We start from the raw sequence: 19510 nt of genomic DNA, 5'->3' as shown, positions 1-19510 counted from the left end.
AAGCCCACGACAGATCCTGCAGAGCCCACCTGAGACCCTGTGGAGCCCACCATAGACTCCACCACAGATCCTACAGACCCCACCTGAGACTTTCAGGTGGGCTGAGCAGAATCTATGCTGTGCTCTGCAGGGTCCCTTTTCCACAGTGTGATCCTATTACCTGCATCTGCCGCCCGCTGCTGGATCTGGCCTCCCTCATCGCCGGACCACTGGTGCTGCGGACACCCGGCCTTCTCCGCCGCCTGACTGGCACTTCCGGGTCCCGGCCTCCTCCGCGCCGGACTGGCGATTCAGGGCCACCTTCCTCTGTCGCCTGACCGGAGCTGCGGGAATCTGGACCTGCTGCTCCTCCTCCTCGCCTCGCCCTCCACATCGCCTCCACCTCCTTCTCCTCGATTAGGCCGCCAATGCTGCCGAATTCTGTGCAGCCCGGCTTGCCTGACTGTTTTTGGATGCTGCATTTTTGCCGCCCCCCTGGAAAGTGCCACCCATGGCAAACACCTTGTTTGCCTCCCGCCAGATATGCCCCTGGCTATACTGCCTTCATATGACGTGCAACACCCTTGGGCCTCATTACACACACATGGGCCTTACTGCATGGATCTCTGGCAGGATCAACAGGTATTTTTTGTACTTATTGAACAGATATAACAAAACACATTCAATGAGGGGTTTCATTGTTGGGGGTTATATATACTTTAAATATAACAAAATCTGTCAGTTGACTCGTCTCTGATGGGAGCGCTGACAGTGAAATCTCCTCCCGAGGAAGAGAATGAAGGAGAAGCGCCTTGTCAGTCAGAGAGAGGTGTGAAGACAGTCGACACTTCGCAGTCAGGATGTGATCTCGCACATCTGCGTACGTTGTGCTACACGAAAATTTCACTCGGGGAGATTCTACTTGTGATGTACTTTAACTCTTCACTGCCTGCGTTTTAAAATACCGATTTTAACCCTTTGGTGCCGGCTCCCATAGGCCCTCTACGGGGTTCTGAACAATGGTCGGCGGAGATGGGCTTCCCGATCGTGTGATGGTGGTGATTAGCTGTCACAGCAGTCACATGATTAGAAGCCCTCCCATCCATCTATGGTACTGTCTCAGGTCGTCTCCAGCCTCAGGACACATAGACCTCTATGAGACCGTCTCTGGTGGTCTCTGGCTTCAGGACACATACACTATATTACCAAAAGTATTGGGACGCCTTTACACACACATGAACTTTAATGTCATCCCAGTCTTAGTCTGTAGGGTTCAATACTGGGTTGGCTCCGCCCTTTGCCGCTATAACAGCTTCAGCTCTTCTGGGAAGGCGTCCACAAGGTTTAGGAGTGTGTCTATGGGAATGTTGGACCATTTGTGAGGTCAGGTACTGATGTTGGAGGAGAAGGCCGGGCTCGCAGTCTCCGCTCTAATTCATCCCAAAGGTGTTCTATCGGGTTGAGGTCAGGACTCTGTGCAGGCCAGTCATGTTCTTTATGGACCTTGCTTTGTGCACTGGTGCGCAGTCACGTTGGAACAGGAAGGGGCCATCCCCAAACTGTTCCCACAAACTTGGCAGCATGAAATTGTCCAAAATGTCTTGGTGTGCTGATGCCTTAAGAGTTCCCTTCATTGGAACTAAGGGGCCAAGCCCAACCCCTGAAAAACAACCCCGCACCATAATCCCCCCCAGACACGTCCATCGGATTGCCAGACAGAGAAGCGTGATTGGTCTCTCCAGAGAACACGTCTCCACCTCTCTAGAGTCCAGTGGCGGCGCGCTTTACACCACGGCATCCCGCGCTTTGCATTGCACTTGGTGATGTAAGGCTTGGATGAAGCTGATCGGCCATGGAAAACCATTCCATGAAGCTCTCTACGCACTGTTGTTGTGCCAATCTGAAGGCCACATGAAGTTTGGAGGTCTGTAGCTTTTGACTCTGCAGACAGTTGGCAACTTCTGCGCATTGTGCGCTTCAGCATGCGCTGACCCCGCTCTGTCATTTTATGTGGCCGACCACTTCGTGGCTGAGTTGCTGTTGTTCCTAGTTGCTTCCACTCTGTTATAATACCACTAACAGGTGACCGCGGAATATTAAGTAGCCAGGAAGTTTTCACAGAACACCTGAATCCAATGATTTTGGGGGGTGACCTAATACTTTTGGCAATATAGTGTACACTTCTATGGTACTGTCTCAGGTCAACTCCAGCCTCAGCACACATAGACATCTATGGGACTGTCCTCTGATCATCTCAGGCCTCAGGATTCATTGATTTCTATGGGATCATCTCTGGTCATCTCAGGCCTCAGGATTCATTGATTTCTATGGGATCATCTCTGGTCATCTCAGGCCTCAGGATACATTGATTTCTATGGGATCGTCTCTGGTCATCTCAGGCCTCAGGATACATTGATTTCTATGGGATCGTCTCAAGCCTCAGGACACATAGTGCGTAATGGGACCTTCTCTCATCATCTCCTTCCTGAGGACACATAGACCTCTATAGTTGTCTCTGGCCTAAGGACACATAGATTTCAATGGGACGTCTCTCATCGCCTTTGGCCTAAGGATGCATAGACCTCTATGGGGCATCTTTTTCCTCAGAGACACATAAAGATCTCCAGCCTCAGGACAGTTTACATGCCTTACTATATTTGTGAGCATTTGTTTGCTCTCAGTGGACAATTTCCGTCGCATTGCGGCCGGCTCAGTTTGTTCTGGGGCAGGAGGGGGCGCGGTGGTCTTTTGAAGTGAATGGCATTGTAGCCACTCCCTCTGGCCGCAATGCTTGCAGCATTTTTTTGGACCGGACCGCAGGCATTGATGTCTCTTGCGTTCCCGTGCGGCCGATCGCATTACGGACGGAGGGCGTGGCTACGGTGCCATTCACTTCATTGAACTGCCACGCCCCCTCCCGCCCCACAACAAACGGAGCCGGCCGCAATGCGATCCAGTGCGTTCCGGCCACAATTAGGCCGGAACACACTGAGGATGGTGTGACTATACCATTGAGAGGTTGACACTTCTTGTGTTATCTCTAAGAGTCTAATTAGCCCTCCTGGTTCTTATCTTATCTACACAGTGATTAGTCTATATCAGTGGTAAGCAACATCAGCAATCCAGCTGCTGTGGAACTACAAGTCTCATGAGGAATTGCAAGACCCTGACAGCACCAGGCAGGACTCCCAGAGGTAGCGGCATGCTGGGATCTGTGGTTTCAGCACAGCTGGAGTGCCGAGATAGCCTGCCCCCTTGTCTATAGGTTATCGATATGAGGAGAGTGGACTAAGAGTGGTTGAGTTGTTTAGCAGGGCAGGGCTGACACCACTGCTGTGTGTTGTCAGCCCACAAAATGAAATTAGGACCCGAGTGCATTTCTGGCAGATTATCAGGTATGTCTCTTGTACTTGCAGGATCTATATACTGTAGGGGGAAATATTAATGGATTGCACAGATACACTGTATTTTATCTGCCTGGTGTACATAAACCCAAATACTAGCGCTGTGTGCTGGGGGCAGCTGGTGATATCCTCATATGCGAGGTCGTAAGATACTCCGCATGCCTGGATCTCTGCAGAGCATGCTCCTGACACATTGCGCCGGGCCCTCCATGTGCGCCGTCTAATTAAACCTGGCGGATTACAGCGCCGATGTATCTCCGTGTTTAATTATAGCCGGAATATCCTGATTAATATATGGATGGAGCTCCTATGTATAGCTAATCCTGGTGTTATTCCCGCACCTTATATTGGGTTTTAACTGTTACCAGAAACCCGACTGCCACAATCACACGGCCCACAAATGCCACCCTGCGGTAACACGCGCTTGTGCACTGTGGTGTCATCCTAAATGGCCCTCCAGCGTACTTTGCTGATGGCCATGCGTGGCAGTGCAGCACAAAGCCCTAAGGTGCAGTGTGCTGCCGAAATTTCTACCTGCACCTTTTTTTGGTGTATTATAGTAGGCATCCCATGCAAGTGAATGAGTTGTCATAACCCAACCCCGCTTAATGGGCAGCACAAGACATGTTAAAGTGTATTAAACACACCACAAATATGTAAATAGGCTGTGAAGGTGATCTATACTGACTGACTCAAACTCTAGTTTATTGGCTCTATGGCATTTTCTGTTGTTGCCTATTTTGGTTAGAATTGTTGTTTTCAATGCTCATTGTAGGACTCTAGGTGACCTCTAGGTGGCATCATTGTGTGTGTGTGTGTATATACACTGAGTGGCCAGATTATTATGACCACCCCATCAGTACTTCGTTGGGCCACGAGATGACTCCACGAGATGGTGAAAGGTGATGCGAGGAATCTGACACTGCGCCTGGTGCCCTTCTGTTGTCTTGTACCAGTCTTGCCACTCTCCGTTCTGCCCTAACATTGACTAGTCGCTGACGGCCACAATTCGCACGTTCAGACCCAGATTTTCCCCTGACTTTCCAGTCTTTAAACACTTTAACAATGAGCCCCTCTTGAACATTTAACGAATTCTGCTGTTTTGCTGATACTCGCTCCATGGCTCCGAGCGCCAACAATCATCCCACACTCAAAGACTGATAAATCCTATGGGTGGCTGGATGTAAACAGACCTACATCTGCCTATACCAGCCCACTTCCAGGACAGTTTCGGTTCTCCAGACCGAACGCAGACGTTGGTTGATCTGACCAGACGTTGGTGGAAGCACGTCTACTTACATCCGGCCACCAATAGTGATTACATGCGTCTGTTTCTCCTCCATCCCAAATTGGAGGAAAAATTGCAATGGGCACGGATGTCACAAATCTGACAACCGTCTCCGTTCTGATCCGACTCAGTAGGGGATTCATCTAGGACACCGTACTGAGATGGAAGCTGAAGCTTTATTAGTTTTGTATCTCTGCTGGTGAGGTTCACCCTACTTATTCTGGTGACCATTGTCAACGAGACAGAAAGTGATGGCAAATCTAAACATTCACAGTTGTCACTAAAACAGGAGGTGAGGGGAAATCTTCAGTTGGGGGCACCTTTCCTATTGACAGCTGTCTATGGCCTTGCTCACCAGAGCTACAGCTTGTATGAAAACCGTGGCATTTCCCTGACCTATTCGTCCCAGACAAGTGCAGTGGGCATTGGTGGTTTAGCCTAGAGTCCAAGAAGGTGGCCCCTGCAGATTCTGACCAGCGCCATATTTTTTTTTTTTAGGTCTGCCCCAGCTGCCGGCCCTCCCGATGCCACTGGGGAAGGAGGAGCACCCCAAGGTCCCCCCAACCTTTCCAGCAACAGAAGACTTCAGCAAACCCAAGTACAGGTGGATCAGGTGAGTAGAGAGCAATACAAGATGTAAAGCCATTGTAACCAATAAGCTTGTGTATCTTCAGCATCTCTTCCTCCTCCCCCACAGGTTGTAGATATTCTGCGCGATAATGTAGACAAGGTGTTGGAACGAGATCAGAAGCTGTCCGAACTAGATGACCGCGCAGACGCTCTACGGGCCGGAGCCTCTCAGTTTGAAACCAGTGCGGCCAAACTTAAAAACAAGTACTGGTGCCAGAACATGAAGGTGAGATTTGCTGGTTGTCTACAAGTAACAAGCCTTACTCCTTAATAGGATGCCATTACCCAAAGAAGGACAATACAATGGGCCTGGACGCCGGCCACAGCCACTATGAAGCACACCTCCTCTTCCTGTTGCACTTTTCATTTTTCTTCCCCTCATTATGCAGTAGTTGGCATGGAAACATCCCGGGATGGGCTGTTACAAAGAGAGCTGGACCACCTAAGCAGGGTCTGGTGTCCAGGGAGCCCGTTTCCAGCCTTAATGCCTTCTGTACACCATTAATGCCACAAAAGAAGCTGTAGGAAAGAAGGAAGGGGAAACAGCTAGGGGCCACACCCAGGGCCGGATTTACTCTCTCTGCTGTCCCAGGTTCCTCAATGCGCCCCCCTATCGCCAACATCGCCGGGATCACTTGTACAAAACAAGCAGCGTCTTCCCAGCTGCACATTTAGCCCTGCTTGCCCAAAGCACGGCTAAATGTAGAAAACAACTATGCGCCTGACACCCGTAACTGCATGCCCCAGGCATTGGGAAATAGGAATTCCACACCCCTGTTGCCCCTCTACTCCTTGCTGCCCCAAGGCCGGGCCTTGGTTGGCCTTGTGGGAAATCCAGCCCTGGCCACACCCCAACTGCCCACTTGCCATTTAAATTGTTAGGAGCGGGATCAGGGCTGGCCGTAGGCCTTTAGGCGCCCTGTGCGAGAAAGCTTTACAGGGCCCCCCAGTGGCCACACCCCTCAGTAACCACACCCCTCAGTGGCCACACCTATTTCCAGACATCTCAACTCTCCCGGATGTTCCCATGTTCTATCAAAGATTGTGACTGGGTTGGAATGTGTGACCGGTCACGTGGTCACGCATTTTAACGTAATCCTGCCCAGTTTTTCGGCGGTGGAATGTGTGACCACCCATCAGGTGAAGCATTCCAACGCTTTGTCAGCTGTTCCAGGGCAGATCGGCATCGCAGATCGTATGCGCAGGAGAACCGATCTGCCCTGGAACAGCTGATCAGTCCTGAAATGTCACTTCTATCCGACTTTGAGACTGCGATCTCACATTCCACCCCACTCGCAAAGTTGGATAGAACTTGGGTGAGCCTTGTAGTCCCCCCAGACCGCCTGTCTGTCCTCCCTGCAACTCCCTCATTCAATTCCCCCTCACCTCATTTACTTTCCACCCTCTACACCCCTCACCTCATGTACTGTCCACCCTCTACACCCCTCACCTTAGGTACTGTCCTCCCTCTACACCCCTCACCTTAGGTACTGTCCACCCTCTACACCCCTCACCTTATGTATGGTCTTGCCTCCCCCCTCCCCCCCTCACCTCATGTACTGTCCACACTCTACACCCCTCACCTCATGTACTGTCCACCCTCTACACCCCTCAGCTCATGTACTGTCCTCCGTCTACACCCCCTCACCTCATGTACTGTCCACCCTCTACACCCCTCACCTCATGTACTGTCCTCCCTCTACAGCCCTCACCTCATTTACTGTCCTCCATGCAACCCCCTCACCTCATTCACTGTCCACCCTCTACACTCCCTCACCTCATGCACTGTCCACCCTCTACAGTCCTCACCTCATTTACTGTCCTCTATGCACCCCCCTCACCTCATTTACTGTCCTCTATGCACCCCCCTCACCTCATTTACTGTCCTCTATGCACCCCCCTCACCTCATTTACTGTCCTCTATGCACCCCCCTCACCTCATTTACTGTCCTCTATGCACCCCCCTCACCTCATTTACTGTCCTCTATGCACCCCCCTCACCTCATTTACTGTCCTCTATGCACCCCCCTCACCTCATTTACTGTCCTCTATGCACCCCCCTCACCTCATTTACTGTCCTCTATGCACCCCCCTCACCTCATTTACTGTCCTCTATGCACCCCCCTCACCTCATTTACTGTCCTCTATGCACCCCCCTCACCTCATTTACTGTCCTCTATGCACCCCCCTCACCTCATTTACTGTCCTCTATGCACCCCCCTCACCTCATTTACTGTCCTCTATGCACCCCCCTCACCTCATTTACTGTCCTCTATGCACCCCCCTCACCTCATTTACTGTCCTCTATGCACCCCCCTCACCTCATTTACTGTCCTCTATGCACCCCCCTCACCTCATTTACTGTCCTCTATGCACCCCCCTCACCTCATTTACTGTCCTCTATGCACCCCCCTCACCTCATTTACTGTCCTCTATGCACCCCCCTCACCTCATTTACTGTCCTCTATGCACCCCCCTCACCTCATTTACTGTCCTCTATGCACCCCCCTCACCTCATTTACTGTCCTCTATGCACCCCCCTCACCTCATTTACTGTCCTCTATGCAACCCCCTCACCTCATTCACTGTCCACCCTCTACACCCCCTCACCTCATGTACTGTCCTCCCTCTACAGCCCTCACCTCATTTACTGTCCTCCATGCACCCCCCTCACCTAATTCACTGTCCACCCTCTACACTCCCTCACCTCATGCACTGTCCACCCTCTACAGTCCTCACCTCATTTACTGTCCTCTATGCACCCCCCTCACCTCATTTACTGTCCTCCAGGCACCCCCCTCACCTCATGTACTGTTCACCCTGCACCCCGCTCACCTCATTTACTGTCCTCCATGCAACCCCCTCACTTGATTTACTGTCCTCCCTGCAACCCCCTCACTTCATTGACTGTCCTCTCTGCACCCTTCACCTCATTGACTGTCCTCCATACACCCCCCTCACCCGAGGCCCTTTTACCTCATGGACATGGTATCCCTTGTTGCCACCATCGGCGGCCTCAGAGCTCAGAGACAACCCCATGTCTAAGAACACTCCGCCGTGTCAGCTTAAGAGACACAACACTCATCCAGGTCAACCAATCAAGCACCAACGCTGGTATAGGTGGAGAAGACATCAGGGATTGGCTGGTCTGCCTGGGGGAGGGCTGGTGATGTCAAATGGTAAAAGGGGAAGTGGAGGGGTAACCAGGGACACAGGAAAGTGTATGGTGACTGTAAGATTCCATACATGAGATCAATTCATAGACAGGAGGAAAGAAAGATCTCAGCGGGGGACTGCATGGAAGATATCCCTATAAGAGAGATTGGTTAATTGCACCTGCAACTTGTGTCATAGCAAGCAGTGCCGGCCGCCTGGTGCCCCTGTTGCCATGGTGCCCTTTGCAACACCCCAAAAGCCAGCCCTGAGTGGAGATATATTTGGTTTGCCTTGTTTGTAAGGGGTCTTTAACAGAGTATATAAACTCCTCCCCGAAAAAATACAAACGTGGTTTGCATCCCCAAATGTGGGTCTTTTACAACAATTGCATCATTAATAAGCATCAGCCCAAGAGCTGGAGCATGTTTAGGACAAAAAAAGATGAGCAGTGAAGGGTGACAGAGAGGAGGTGTGGAGCCGACAGATATGTGGCCACATTGGAAGAGTGATACCCTATTGTGTGAGTCTTACCAAGGCATTGGGAAGATGGTGTGCCTATATGTATAAAAGTAATAGAGGGATAAGCAGGGCCACCAAAAAAGTAATAGATAACATAGAACAGTTCTCCCTCTGATTTGTTATTCCTTTTTTTCCCCCCGGGTCTTCTGCTTTTCACCATGTCTCTTTTTCACAATTTACTTTGATCCTGTTTATTTTTTACCCAAATCCCTGATGGTCATTTATCTCCCCTTTGTCTTTCAAACCTCAATCTTGTTTTTCTGTCAACCTTGTTCCTGCTTCTCCTGTCATTTTCATGTCTGTCTATGCTCATCTTGGGTCTCCTTCTGTCCTCCTCGTTGTCTGTTCTTCATATTTGTTTCAGCTTATCTCAGGTGTTCTTCTGTCATCCATCATGTCAGTTCTTGATGTCTGTCTATGCTCATCCCGGGTCTTCTCTGTCCTCCATCATGTCAGTTCTTGATGTCTGTCTATGCTCATCCCGGGTCTTCTTCTGTCCTCCTTGATGTCTGTTCTTCATGTTTGTCTATGCTCATGCTGGGTCTTCTTCTGACCTCCACCTTGTCTGTTCTTCATAATTGTTTTAGCTCATTGTGGGCCTTCTGTCCTCCATCATGTCATGTTTGTTTATGCTCATCCCAGGTCTTCTTCTGTCCTCCATCATGTCTGTTCTTCATGTTTATTTATGCTCATCCTGGGTCTTCTTCTGTCCTCCATCATGTCAGTTGTTCATGTTTGTTGATGATCATCCCGGGTCTTCTTCTGTCCTCCACCTTGTCTGTTCTTCATAATTGTTTTAGCTCATTATGGGTCTCCTGTCCTTCATCATGTCATGTTTATTTATGCTCACCCCAGGTCTTCTTCTGTCCTCCATATTTGTTTCAGCTCATCCTGGTCTTTTCTGTTCTCCATCTTGTCTGTTCTTTCTGCTTCTTTCTGCTAGCCTTAGATAAGTATTTGCCCTCCATCTTGTGTGTTCTTGTTTCACCTATTTTTTCTTCTAGTGTAGTACATAATTACATACCAACTTACCTTGTTTTAACCAGTTTCGTTGCGCTAGGATAAATAATGTTTAAGTCACCAGCTGCAACAATGTGTACAAACGTGATCAATGTGAGCCAAGTATGTTGCGCTTGGTATTAAATGTTAATCGTGTCCTCCTATATCTCGTAAATGTTTTTTAACTCGTAAATGTTTTTTAACTCGTAAATGTTTTTTTTAACAATAATTTATTTATAAATAAAAACATTATTAAAGGTGGTGATACTCGCGTCGTGATTCTTATTACTTGAAAATGAGTGAAAAATAGATAAATACATTAATTATTTAAGGGACAATAAACTTAAACTATCTGTTGTTGAGTGAATCTTTATATCAATAATCCGTGATTATTTATGATGTATGTGAAAATAAAAAACAATGAAATTAACCTGTCTTTTATTGAGTGATTAGTTTTATCAATATTCAGTGATTGTATTTATGATGTAAAGTTCTTGAAACTATGTGGTGAGGTCTAATGTGCCTCCCTCCTCCACCAAAATTATTGTGTAATTCGATGTGGCTGTGATCGTATTATCAGTGCATATATAAATAAAAAAAAGGGATTTTTAACAGTTAAATAAACCACATAAATCGATACTGTACAAATGATTGATCAACTATTCAAAACCAAGTTCTGGAAGTGAAAATAACCAATAGTGGGTAAAAACGTTCTATAAATTCCAAATAGAATGCAATATTAGGACATTTTCAATCATTGTGGTAAGACCACTATATATCGGCCTCAGTCACCAGTTATCAATGTCCTTATATAGAACGAAAATGAGGATAAGCAAAGTCCTTTCAATCGAAAAAAATAGTAAATCAAATTTCTATTACTTTTGTTCCGTCACTGAGTACGCGGAACCTCTATTGTCATCTCTCTCCTCTCTCCTCCGATCAGCCAGCACTCGTCCTCGTTGGCGGCGCCAAACACCCTCCAGGTGTAATTAGGGGCAACGCCGGGCTGTCCAGCAGAGGAAGAAAAAGGGGGAACCACAAGAGAGAAACAGATCTAAGTGCAACAGCAAATTAAAAAACAAGCAAATTAACATTAATTAAAAAAATTACTTTTTTCAAAGTCTACAGGCGACGAAACGCGTTAAGGGTATCCACTGTTTCCTCTTTGATATACCGGAAAAGATCAACCAGGCTGGGTGTCCTTTACACTCAAATGCTGTTTTACTATTCAAATCTTGTAAGTGCGATCACTTTTTACTTATAATAAAGGACCTTGCTGTTGCACATAGATCTGTTTCTCTCTTGTGGTTCCCCCTTTTTCTTCCTCTGCTGGACAGCCCGGCGTTGCCCCTAATTACACCTGGAGGGTTTTTGGCGCCGCCATCGAGGACGAGTGCTGGCTGATCAGAGGAGAGAGATGACAATAGAGGTTCTGCGTACTCAGTGACGGAACAAAAGTAATAGAAATTTGATTTACTATTTTCTTCGGTTGAAACTTTGCTTATCCTCATTTTCGTTCTATATAAGGACATTGATAACTGGTGACTGAGGCCGATATATAGTGGTCTTACCACAATGATTGAAAATGTCCTAATATTGCATTCTATTTGGAATTTATGTGGTTTATTTAACTGTTAACAATCCCTTTTTTTTATTTTTATATGCACTGATAATACGATCACAGCCACATCGAATTACTTACTATTACACAATAATTTTGGTGGAGGAGGGAGGCACATTAGACCTCACCACATAGTTTCAAGAACTTTACATCATAAATACAATCACTGAATATTGATAAAACTAATCACTAAATAAAAGACAGGTTAATTTCATTGTTTTTAATTTTCACATACATCATAAATAATCATGGATTATTGATATAAAGATTCACTCAACAACAGATAGTTTACGTTTATTGTCCCTTAATTAATTAATTTATTAATCTATTTTTCACTCATTTTCAAGTAATAAGAATCACGACACGAGTATCACCACCTTTAATACATTTTTTATTTATAAATAAATTATTGTTAAAAAAACATTTACAAGTTAAAAAACATTTACGAGATATAGGAGGACACGAATAACATTTAATACCAAGCGCAACATACTTGGTTCACATTCACAACTTACCTTGTTGAAACATTCTATTGTATCTGAACTCGCTGTTCTTCCTTTGTGGATTTGTTTGTATACTGTATCTGCTATTTGGGAAAAAATCCACTTTTTAGCTATAGACCAGACAGAAAAACGCTGGAAAACTTCTGCGTACAAATCTTAAAGTTGTTTGAAATCAAACAATCCTCAATAAGTGATGCCATGTTGTGTCAGTCCACCATTGGTCAGAATTGTTTATAATTGGCTGTATTCTGCTATTGTGGCTTTATGTAGCACAGCTTTAAGCCATCTCTGTCTTCTCCAAATCACTCTTTGTGTTTTGTTTTCTCCTCAGATGATGATCATTATGGGAGTGATATGCGCCATCATCCTCCTCATAATTATTCGTGAGTTATTGTCCTCTTGTGTGTCTGTGTATTTATACATATATATATATATGTGCTGCTTGTTATCTGCGCTGTATACACATGGTTGACTATACTAACCTCTTCTTTTTTTTCTTGCTTCTCTCCCCCATTGCTTCCCTGCTGTGCTACAATCCCATCCTTGTGTCTACTGTATATACCACACCCCTTGTCCGCCATCTTGGTTTTTACATTTATTGCTGGTTTTCCCCTCATCCTTCATCTTGTCTGTGCTTAACACTCATCCCTTGTTTCCACTCCTCCATCTTGTCTCTACGTCCCCCTTATCCCTTGCCCTCTATCTTGTCTGTTCTTTACCCTCATCACTTGTCCTCCATCATGTCTGTACTTTACACTTATCTCTTGTCTTACATCACTACATCTGATCTGTTCTGGACCTTCATCTCCTGTTATCCATCACTGCATCCTGTCTGTTCTTCACCCTTATTCCTGCTAACCCTTGGTTTACCTTATGCCCTCTTTCTGGGTTATTCTTCCTTTTTCTGCTTATCCTTTGTCTTCCACTTGTCTTCTACCTTGTCTAATATTCATGCTTATCCTAAATCCTCTTCATTCTTTACTCTTGTCCCTATGGTTCTGTATCTCCTCTGTGTCTTCCAAACCTCGATCTTGTTTGTTTTTCCACTTTGTTCTTGCTCCTACTGGGTCTCCCTGCCTGGTTTTATCTGTTATCCCTGCTTCTCTTTGATCCTGTTTATTCTTCACCCTCATCCCTGATGGTTCTGTATCTCCTCTCTGTCTTCCAAATCTTGATCTTGTTTGTTTTCAACCTTGTTCCTAATCCTGGATCTACATCTGTCCTGCACCTTGTCTGTTCTTCATGTTTCTTCCTGCTTGTCCCTGATCTTCTTCTGTCCTGCATCTTGTCTGCTCTTTATGATTCTTCTTGCTCATTCTTAATCTTCTTCTGTCCTGCATCTTGTCTGCTCTTTATGATTCTTCTTGCTCATTCTTAATCTTCTTCTGTCCTGCATCTTGTCTGCTCTTTATGATTCTTCTTGCTCATTCTTAATCTTCTTCTGTCCTCCATCTTGTCTGTTCTTCATGTTTCTTCCTGCTTGTCCTGGATCTTCTTCTGTCCTACACCTTGTCTGTTCTCCATGTTTCTTCCTGCTTGTCCTGGATCTTCTTCTGTCCTACACCTTGTCTGTTCTTCATGTTTCTTCCTGCTTATCCTCCTCTGTCTTCCATCCTTGATTTTATTTTTTTCTCCCCCTTGTCCTTAATCTTAATTGTCCCTTTGTGTGTGTTCTCACTCACCCCGTTCTCTTTGCCCTCCACCTTGTCTTCATTATGCCTCATCTCTGATGCTTTTCATCGTTTCCATGTCTTCCATATTATCTGTGTCTTTCTCTGTTCCTTTGTTCCTCACCTTGGCTTTGTTGCTGACCCTTGTTCCTGCTCATCCCGTGTCTGCCCCTTGTTAACCAACCATCTCTAATCATTGCCCATCCCCGTGTCTGTCATTTCTTTTTTTCTATCACTTGGACTCATTTTGTCTGCTGCCCTGATGTACCTTCCCTCCTCTATATCCCAACTTTTTCTGCTTTTGTCCCCCGCAGTTTATTTCAGCACCTAAGGACAGAGTCACACTCTCTCCCCGTCTCTCTGTCTCTTTTTCTCCCCCTTCGCCGGATCTGTCATCTACCCCAGCTGGAACCAGACAACAAAAACATTTCTACATAAACCTTCCCCACCCCTCCTGCCTCCCCCCTCCTCTTTCTAACGTAGGGAAGTGGGGAAGTGCCCCCATTTATTGTGCAAAAGCTCTCTCCCTCCTTACTCTCCCTTGTAAATATCCAATGACTGAAGGACCCCCCTAACTTATACACACACACACACACACACACACACATACATATATATAATATTTAATTTGTCCGTGTTTACATTTTTTTGTTCCCCTTGTTTTCCCTGAAGCTGTGTGTTTATAACCCCCCGAGGGGGAAGAGAGGGGCAATTTCTTCCCAGAACTGGTCTCTATCCACCAGCCCCCGTAGAAACAGTGTCAGTTCAGCAAGATGGGCAGTTGAGGATATAACGGAGGAGGATGGTCTGTGTGCGTGTGTACAGTATGTATGTGTGTAAAAAAACAAGATAAAACAGGACAAAAAAAAAAGATATATACTGTATATATAAATATAAAGCATCTGTATCCCCCCTTCCCCCTTCTCTGTATGCCCATGTGTCTCCTCTTCTTATAGACAGGGGGTACCAGTGAAAGTCACATGACCTCTGCTGCCATATTTGTTTCCCAGAAGACTCTGCTCCAAAGCTTATTTTTTTAAATGTCCTATGGGGTTAGCAGAGCGGGGGCCCCTCCTTCTTCCACTACTCTGGAGGGACGTAGTGTAAAGAAGCGGGCCGAAATGACTCTGCAGCCCCCCCCTTTACCCGTTCTCCCACTTTGACAGTGGTAATCGGCCGGCATGCCTTGCAGGAGGCAGAATGGCCGGAAGGAGCAGGGATAACAGAGGGGAGCTGGCCCAGAGAGGTCGTGTGTGAGCTGGCTGTGTGTGACTTTGGAGGGGGCAGTGCAGGCGCAAACAAGGGGCAGATTCGATCCCCCCCCTCTCTTGCCACTTAGGAGGGAAGTAACATTAAGGGCGGCGTTGGCTTCTGCTACCCTACACCCCCAGGGAGGGGGAGGGGTGAGTGTGGCAAGGGGAAATAGGATGAATCCCCCTCTCCCCCTCTCTCCTTATCACCGCCCTCAATTCCCCTCCCCCTCCTCCTTTTCCCACAACATAAATATTCAAATAAATGTTATTTAACCAAAATATTCTGTTTGAGGCTTATTCTTTTCGACGGTGACGAGGGGATGTTCTACTCTGTTCAATAGCAAGCTGAAAAGCGCAACATCCGAAAAGCTTTAAACCAACTTTATTTGTTGCAGCACAAAGGAGGACATTCCGCACAGCATCACTGATGCGTTCCACCCCCCTACTGGGACTTAACCTGGCTCTTTGATTAAGTGTCACTAGGGGGGTGAAATGCGTCAGTGAGAAGTGACCTCCTTTGTGCTGGAACAATAAAGCTGTTTTTCAGATTTTCTGAAGCGACGATGTGCGGTTACATATTATGCTGTGCTGGCGTGTTTGGGAAGAGATGGATCCTGATGCATTCTGCCTCTTACTGGGGCCTGTCTATCTCTCTCTCTCTCTCTCTTTATCTATCTCTCTCTCTCTTTATCTATCTATCTATCTATCTATCTCTCTCTATCTTGGGCTGACCGTTCGGGCAGTTGGGCACTGCCCGAGGGCCCGCGGCCATGAGGGGGCCCATGGTGGCTGCCAACTTGTCATGTTCTGTCATGCTGTCCTCCTCATGCCCTGTGTTATGTCCCTGGTTCTGGCTGAGGGCTGGAAATGGGGAGTTCCATGGCTGCCTGTCAGTGACAGGAGCTTAGCACACTGATGTATAGGGACGAGGGGCACCAATATATGTACACTTTACACTAATCCTGGTCAGTAGGTGGACCATGAGTCATGGATTCCATCAGTACTGGAAACAGAGTGAGAATCCAGCATTACAGTGACATGAAATGTGTTAGGAGGTAGTCTTCTAGCAGAAGGGACTGTGTATGTCTACTGTGCCAAAACACTCCATCTGCTCGCTACTTGCAATTGTTTTTTGTTTTTTGCATGCACGGTGCACTGTACACTCCCAGCCCACTTTCCACGTGCCACCTATATGTGATTACTGGGGGGCCTGGCTGGGGACACCTTTGGACAGCCCCAGTGCACCATCTCCACGCCAGTTGGGGATCCCTGAGTTCTGCACAGCACACTGAGGGTCTCCTACTACCAAAGAGGAGTAACGTCTGCTCCACACAATGCGGACACTTCATTTTCCACAACTGACATGTATCCAAGTCAGGGAAAACAGTAAAGTCTGTATTCTGTGCTCTAATTACAACTGACCTCTGCACTCTGTGCGTTACTACTGACCTCTGCACTCTGTGCATTACTACTGACCTCTGAACTCTGCATTACTACTGACCTCTGCACTCTGTGCATTACTACTGACCTCTGAACACTTTTGGAAAACAGTAAAGTCTGTAGTCTGTGTGCTACTTACAACTGACCTCTGCACTCTGTGTGTTACTACTGACCTCTGCACTCTGTGTGTTACTACTGAACTCTACACTCTGTGCATCACTACTGACCTCTGCAGTGTGTGCATTACTACTGACCTCTGCGCTCTGTGCGTTACTACTGATCTCTACACTCTGTGCATCACTACTGACCTCTGCACTCTGTACATTACTACTGACCTCTGCGCTCTGTGCATTACTTCTGACCTCTGCACTCTGTACATTACTACTGACCTGTGAACATTGTACATTACTTACTACTGACCTCTGCGCTCTGTGCATTACTTCTGACCTCTGCACTCTGTACATTACTACTGACCTGTGAACATTGTACATTACTTACTACTGACCTCTGCGCTCTGTGCATTACTTCTGACCTCTGCACTCTGTACATTACTACTGACCTGTGAACATTGTACATTACTTACTACTGACCTCTGCGCTCTGTGCATTACTTCTGACCTCTGCACTCTGTACATTACTACTGACCTGTGAACATTGTACATTACTTACTACTGACCTCTGCGCTCTGTGCATTACTTCTGACCTCTGCACTCTGTACATTACTACTGACCTGTGAACATTGTACATTACTTACTACTGACCTCTGCGCTCTGTGCATTACTTCTGACCTCTGCACTCTGTACATTACTACTGACCTGTGAACATTGTACATTACTTACTACTGACCTCTGCGCTCTGTGCATTACTTCTGACCTCTGCACTCTGTGCATTACCACTGACATCTGGACATTGTGCATCACTACTGACCTCTGCACTCTGTACATTACTACTGACCTGTGAACATTGTACATTACTTACTACTGATCTCTACACTCTGTACATTACTACTGACCTCTGCACTCTGTGCATTACTACTGACCTCTGCACTCTGTGCATTACCACTGACCTCTGGACATTGTGCATCACTACTGACCTCTGCACTCTGTACATTACTTACTACTGATCTCTACACTCTGTACATTACTACTGACCTCTGAACACTGTGCGTTACTGAGGTCTGCCGTGTGTTGTTCTAGTCTAAGGTCTGCTGTGCGTTGGTTCTGGCCTGAGATCTGCTGTGCAATGGTTCTGGTCATGCAGTCTGTTGTGCATTGGTTATGGTCATGCAGTCTGTTGTGCATTGGTTATGGTCATGCAGTCTGTTGTGCATTGGTTATGGTTATGTGGTCTGTTGTGCATTGGTTATGGTTATGCGGTCTGTTGTGCATTGGTTATGGTCATGCGGTCTGTTGTGCATTGGTTATGGTCATGCGGTGACCACTTACAGTATGCACCCACCCAACTCCACTCTGACTAATTTGATTTATGTTACTGTTTCTCTTCCTGTCCCATTTAAGGGACGCCCCTCCTCCATGCCTGGCCCATTCAGACAACTGTCCCATTTAGTAGCTTTACAACTGACGGAGATCTCTGTCTCATTTTTGCATTCAAACAATAAATAAAATCAAACAATAAAATAACTTATAGCGACCCGCAACCGGTCCTGTGATTTGAATACCCCCTTTGACACAGGACCAAAGCATACCGCGAGGGGGATTTATCAAAACTGGTGCAGACAAAATGTGGAGCAGTTGCCCATGGCAACCAATCAGCTTCTCACTTCCGTTTGCTTGCTTGCTTCCGTTTGTTTGGTTAAGATTTGAAAATGAAAGGTGGATGCTGATTGGTTGTCGTGGACATCTGCTCCACATTCTGTCTGCTCCAGTTTTGATAAATTCCACTCTCAGTGTTTGTGAGAACTAAGTGACATTAGTCGTAAGTTTATTTTTCTAGATTTTTTTTTTTACTTACTAAAACACTTGCAGCTCTCATCACTGAAAGGGGACATGCTGGGGACGTGATTGGACAGTTCCAACATCAAGACCATTAGAGACCAATTTAGAAATCGAGCTAAATGGGAGATTTTTTTTCTGGTTCGGCTATTTTGACCCAGATTCTGCAGTTCTGCCAATTATCCGGGGTTAGCTGCAGGAGAATTAGTAGGAGAAGTGACCGGGGAACTGAAGAATCTGGGTCAAAAATCTCCCATTGAGCTCACTTTCCAAATTGGTCTCTAATGGTCTAGATGTTGAAACTGACCAATCACGTCCCCGTAAATTCACCTTTCAGTGAAGAGAGCTGATATTTTAAATAATGTGGGGAAATAATTTCTGCAACACGAGGATGTGTGGGGCTGGTAAAAGGGTGGGGCCTGTGGATGGGACTTGTATATGGATCTTCCACTTTGTTATAATACCAGTAACAGGTGACCGCGGAATATTTAGTAGCCAGGAAATGTCACAGAACACCTGAATCCAGAGATTTGGAGGGGCGTCCCAATACTTTTGGCAATAGAGTGTATATTGGATGATCTGCCCCCTGGCGACAGTTCATTAAGTTTACTCCATATCGGAGCTCCAGGACTCGCCTCGTTGGGGTCCAGCTGAGCTTTATTGATCTGCACAGAACAGCACAGACTCAACACCAGGGACGCAGACAATAGATTTCTATCTGCCCTGTTCAAACCACGTTGTTGAGGTTGGTTGCAGGACGTTGTGTAAAATTGCAGATATGATGCACCACAGCAAAGCACAGCGTTCCAGAGCCACCAGGTGTATTCCAGCATCACCATCAGGTGTATTCCAGCATCACCATCAGGTGTATTCCAGCATCACCAACAGCTGTATTCCAGAATTACCAGTAGTGTGTTCCAGCATCACTAGTAGGTATGTTCCGGAATCACCAGGTGTGTTCCAGCATCACTAGCAGGTGTATTCCAGCATCACCATCAGGTATATTCCAGCATCACTAGTAGGTATGTTCCAGGATCACCAGGTGTATTGCAGCATCACCATCAGGTATATTCCAGCATCACTAGTAGGTATGTTCC

At 46.6% G+C, this 19510-nt stretch overlaps 1 protein-coding gene and 2 long non-coding RNA genes across 5 annotated transcripts in view; 2 read left to right on the top strand and 1 right to left on the bottom strand.

Annotated features, from left to right (window-relative positions):
• The window catches only part of LOC108793793, a 23868-nt gene extending 18624 nt beyond the window's left edge, over nucleotides 1-5244 (top strand). Inside the window, exon 3 of the long non-coding RNA XR_001941673.1 lies at nucleotides 5170-5244. This is a non-coding gene — a long non-coding RNA (uncharacterized LOC108793793). The remainder of the gene's footprint in view (nucleotides 1-5169) is intronic.
• LOC108793794 overlaps nucleotides 1-13717 on the bottom strand; it is a 51143-nt gene extending 37426 nt beyond the window's left edge. The window contains exons 1-3 of one of the 2 annotated variants that reach the window (XR_001941675.1): nucleotides 13664-13717; nucleotides 13328-13383; nucleotides 13026-13036 (exon numbers count right to left, since the gene is read on the bottom strand). This is a non-coding gene — a long non-coding RNA (uncharacterized LOC108793794). Of the gene's footprint in view, nucleotides 1-13025; nucleotides 13037-13327; nucleotides 13435-13663 lie in introns of those variants that run through there. The other variant, XR_001941674.1, reaches the window with a different exon arrangement.
• Nucleotides 1-14188, top strand: part of VAMP2 (vesicle associated membrane protein 2) — an 84095-nt gene extending 69907 nt beyond the window's left edge. For both annotated transcript variants that reach the window (XM_018564818.1, XM_018564817.1), the window contains one exon: nucleotides 14084-14188. In XM_018564818.1, coding sequence (XP_018420320.1) covers nucleotides 14084-14100 — 17 coding nt within the window. In that variant the 3' untranslated portion in view covers nucleotides 14101-14188. The remainder of the gene's footprint in view (nucleotides 1-14083) is intronic.
• The last annotated feature ends 5322 nt before the right edge of the window (nucleotides 14189-19510 follow it).

This window comes from Nanorana parkeri, unplaced genomic scaffold (genome assembly GCF_000935625.1).
Source record: "Nanorana parkeri isolate BGI_ZX_2015 unplaced genomic scaffold, ASM93562v1 scaffold784, whole genome shotgun sequence".
Classification (NCBI taxonomy): Eukaryota; Metazoa; Chordata; class Amphibia; order Anura; family Dicroglossidae; genus Nanorana; species Nanorana parkeri.
Note: the sequence above shows the minus strand (reverse complement) of the source record. Positions and strands in the feature narration are given on the sequence as shown.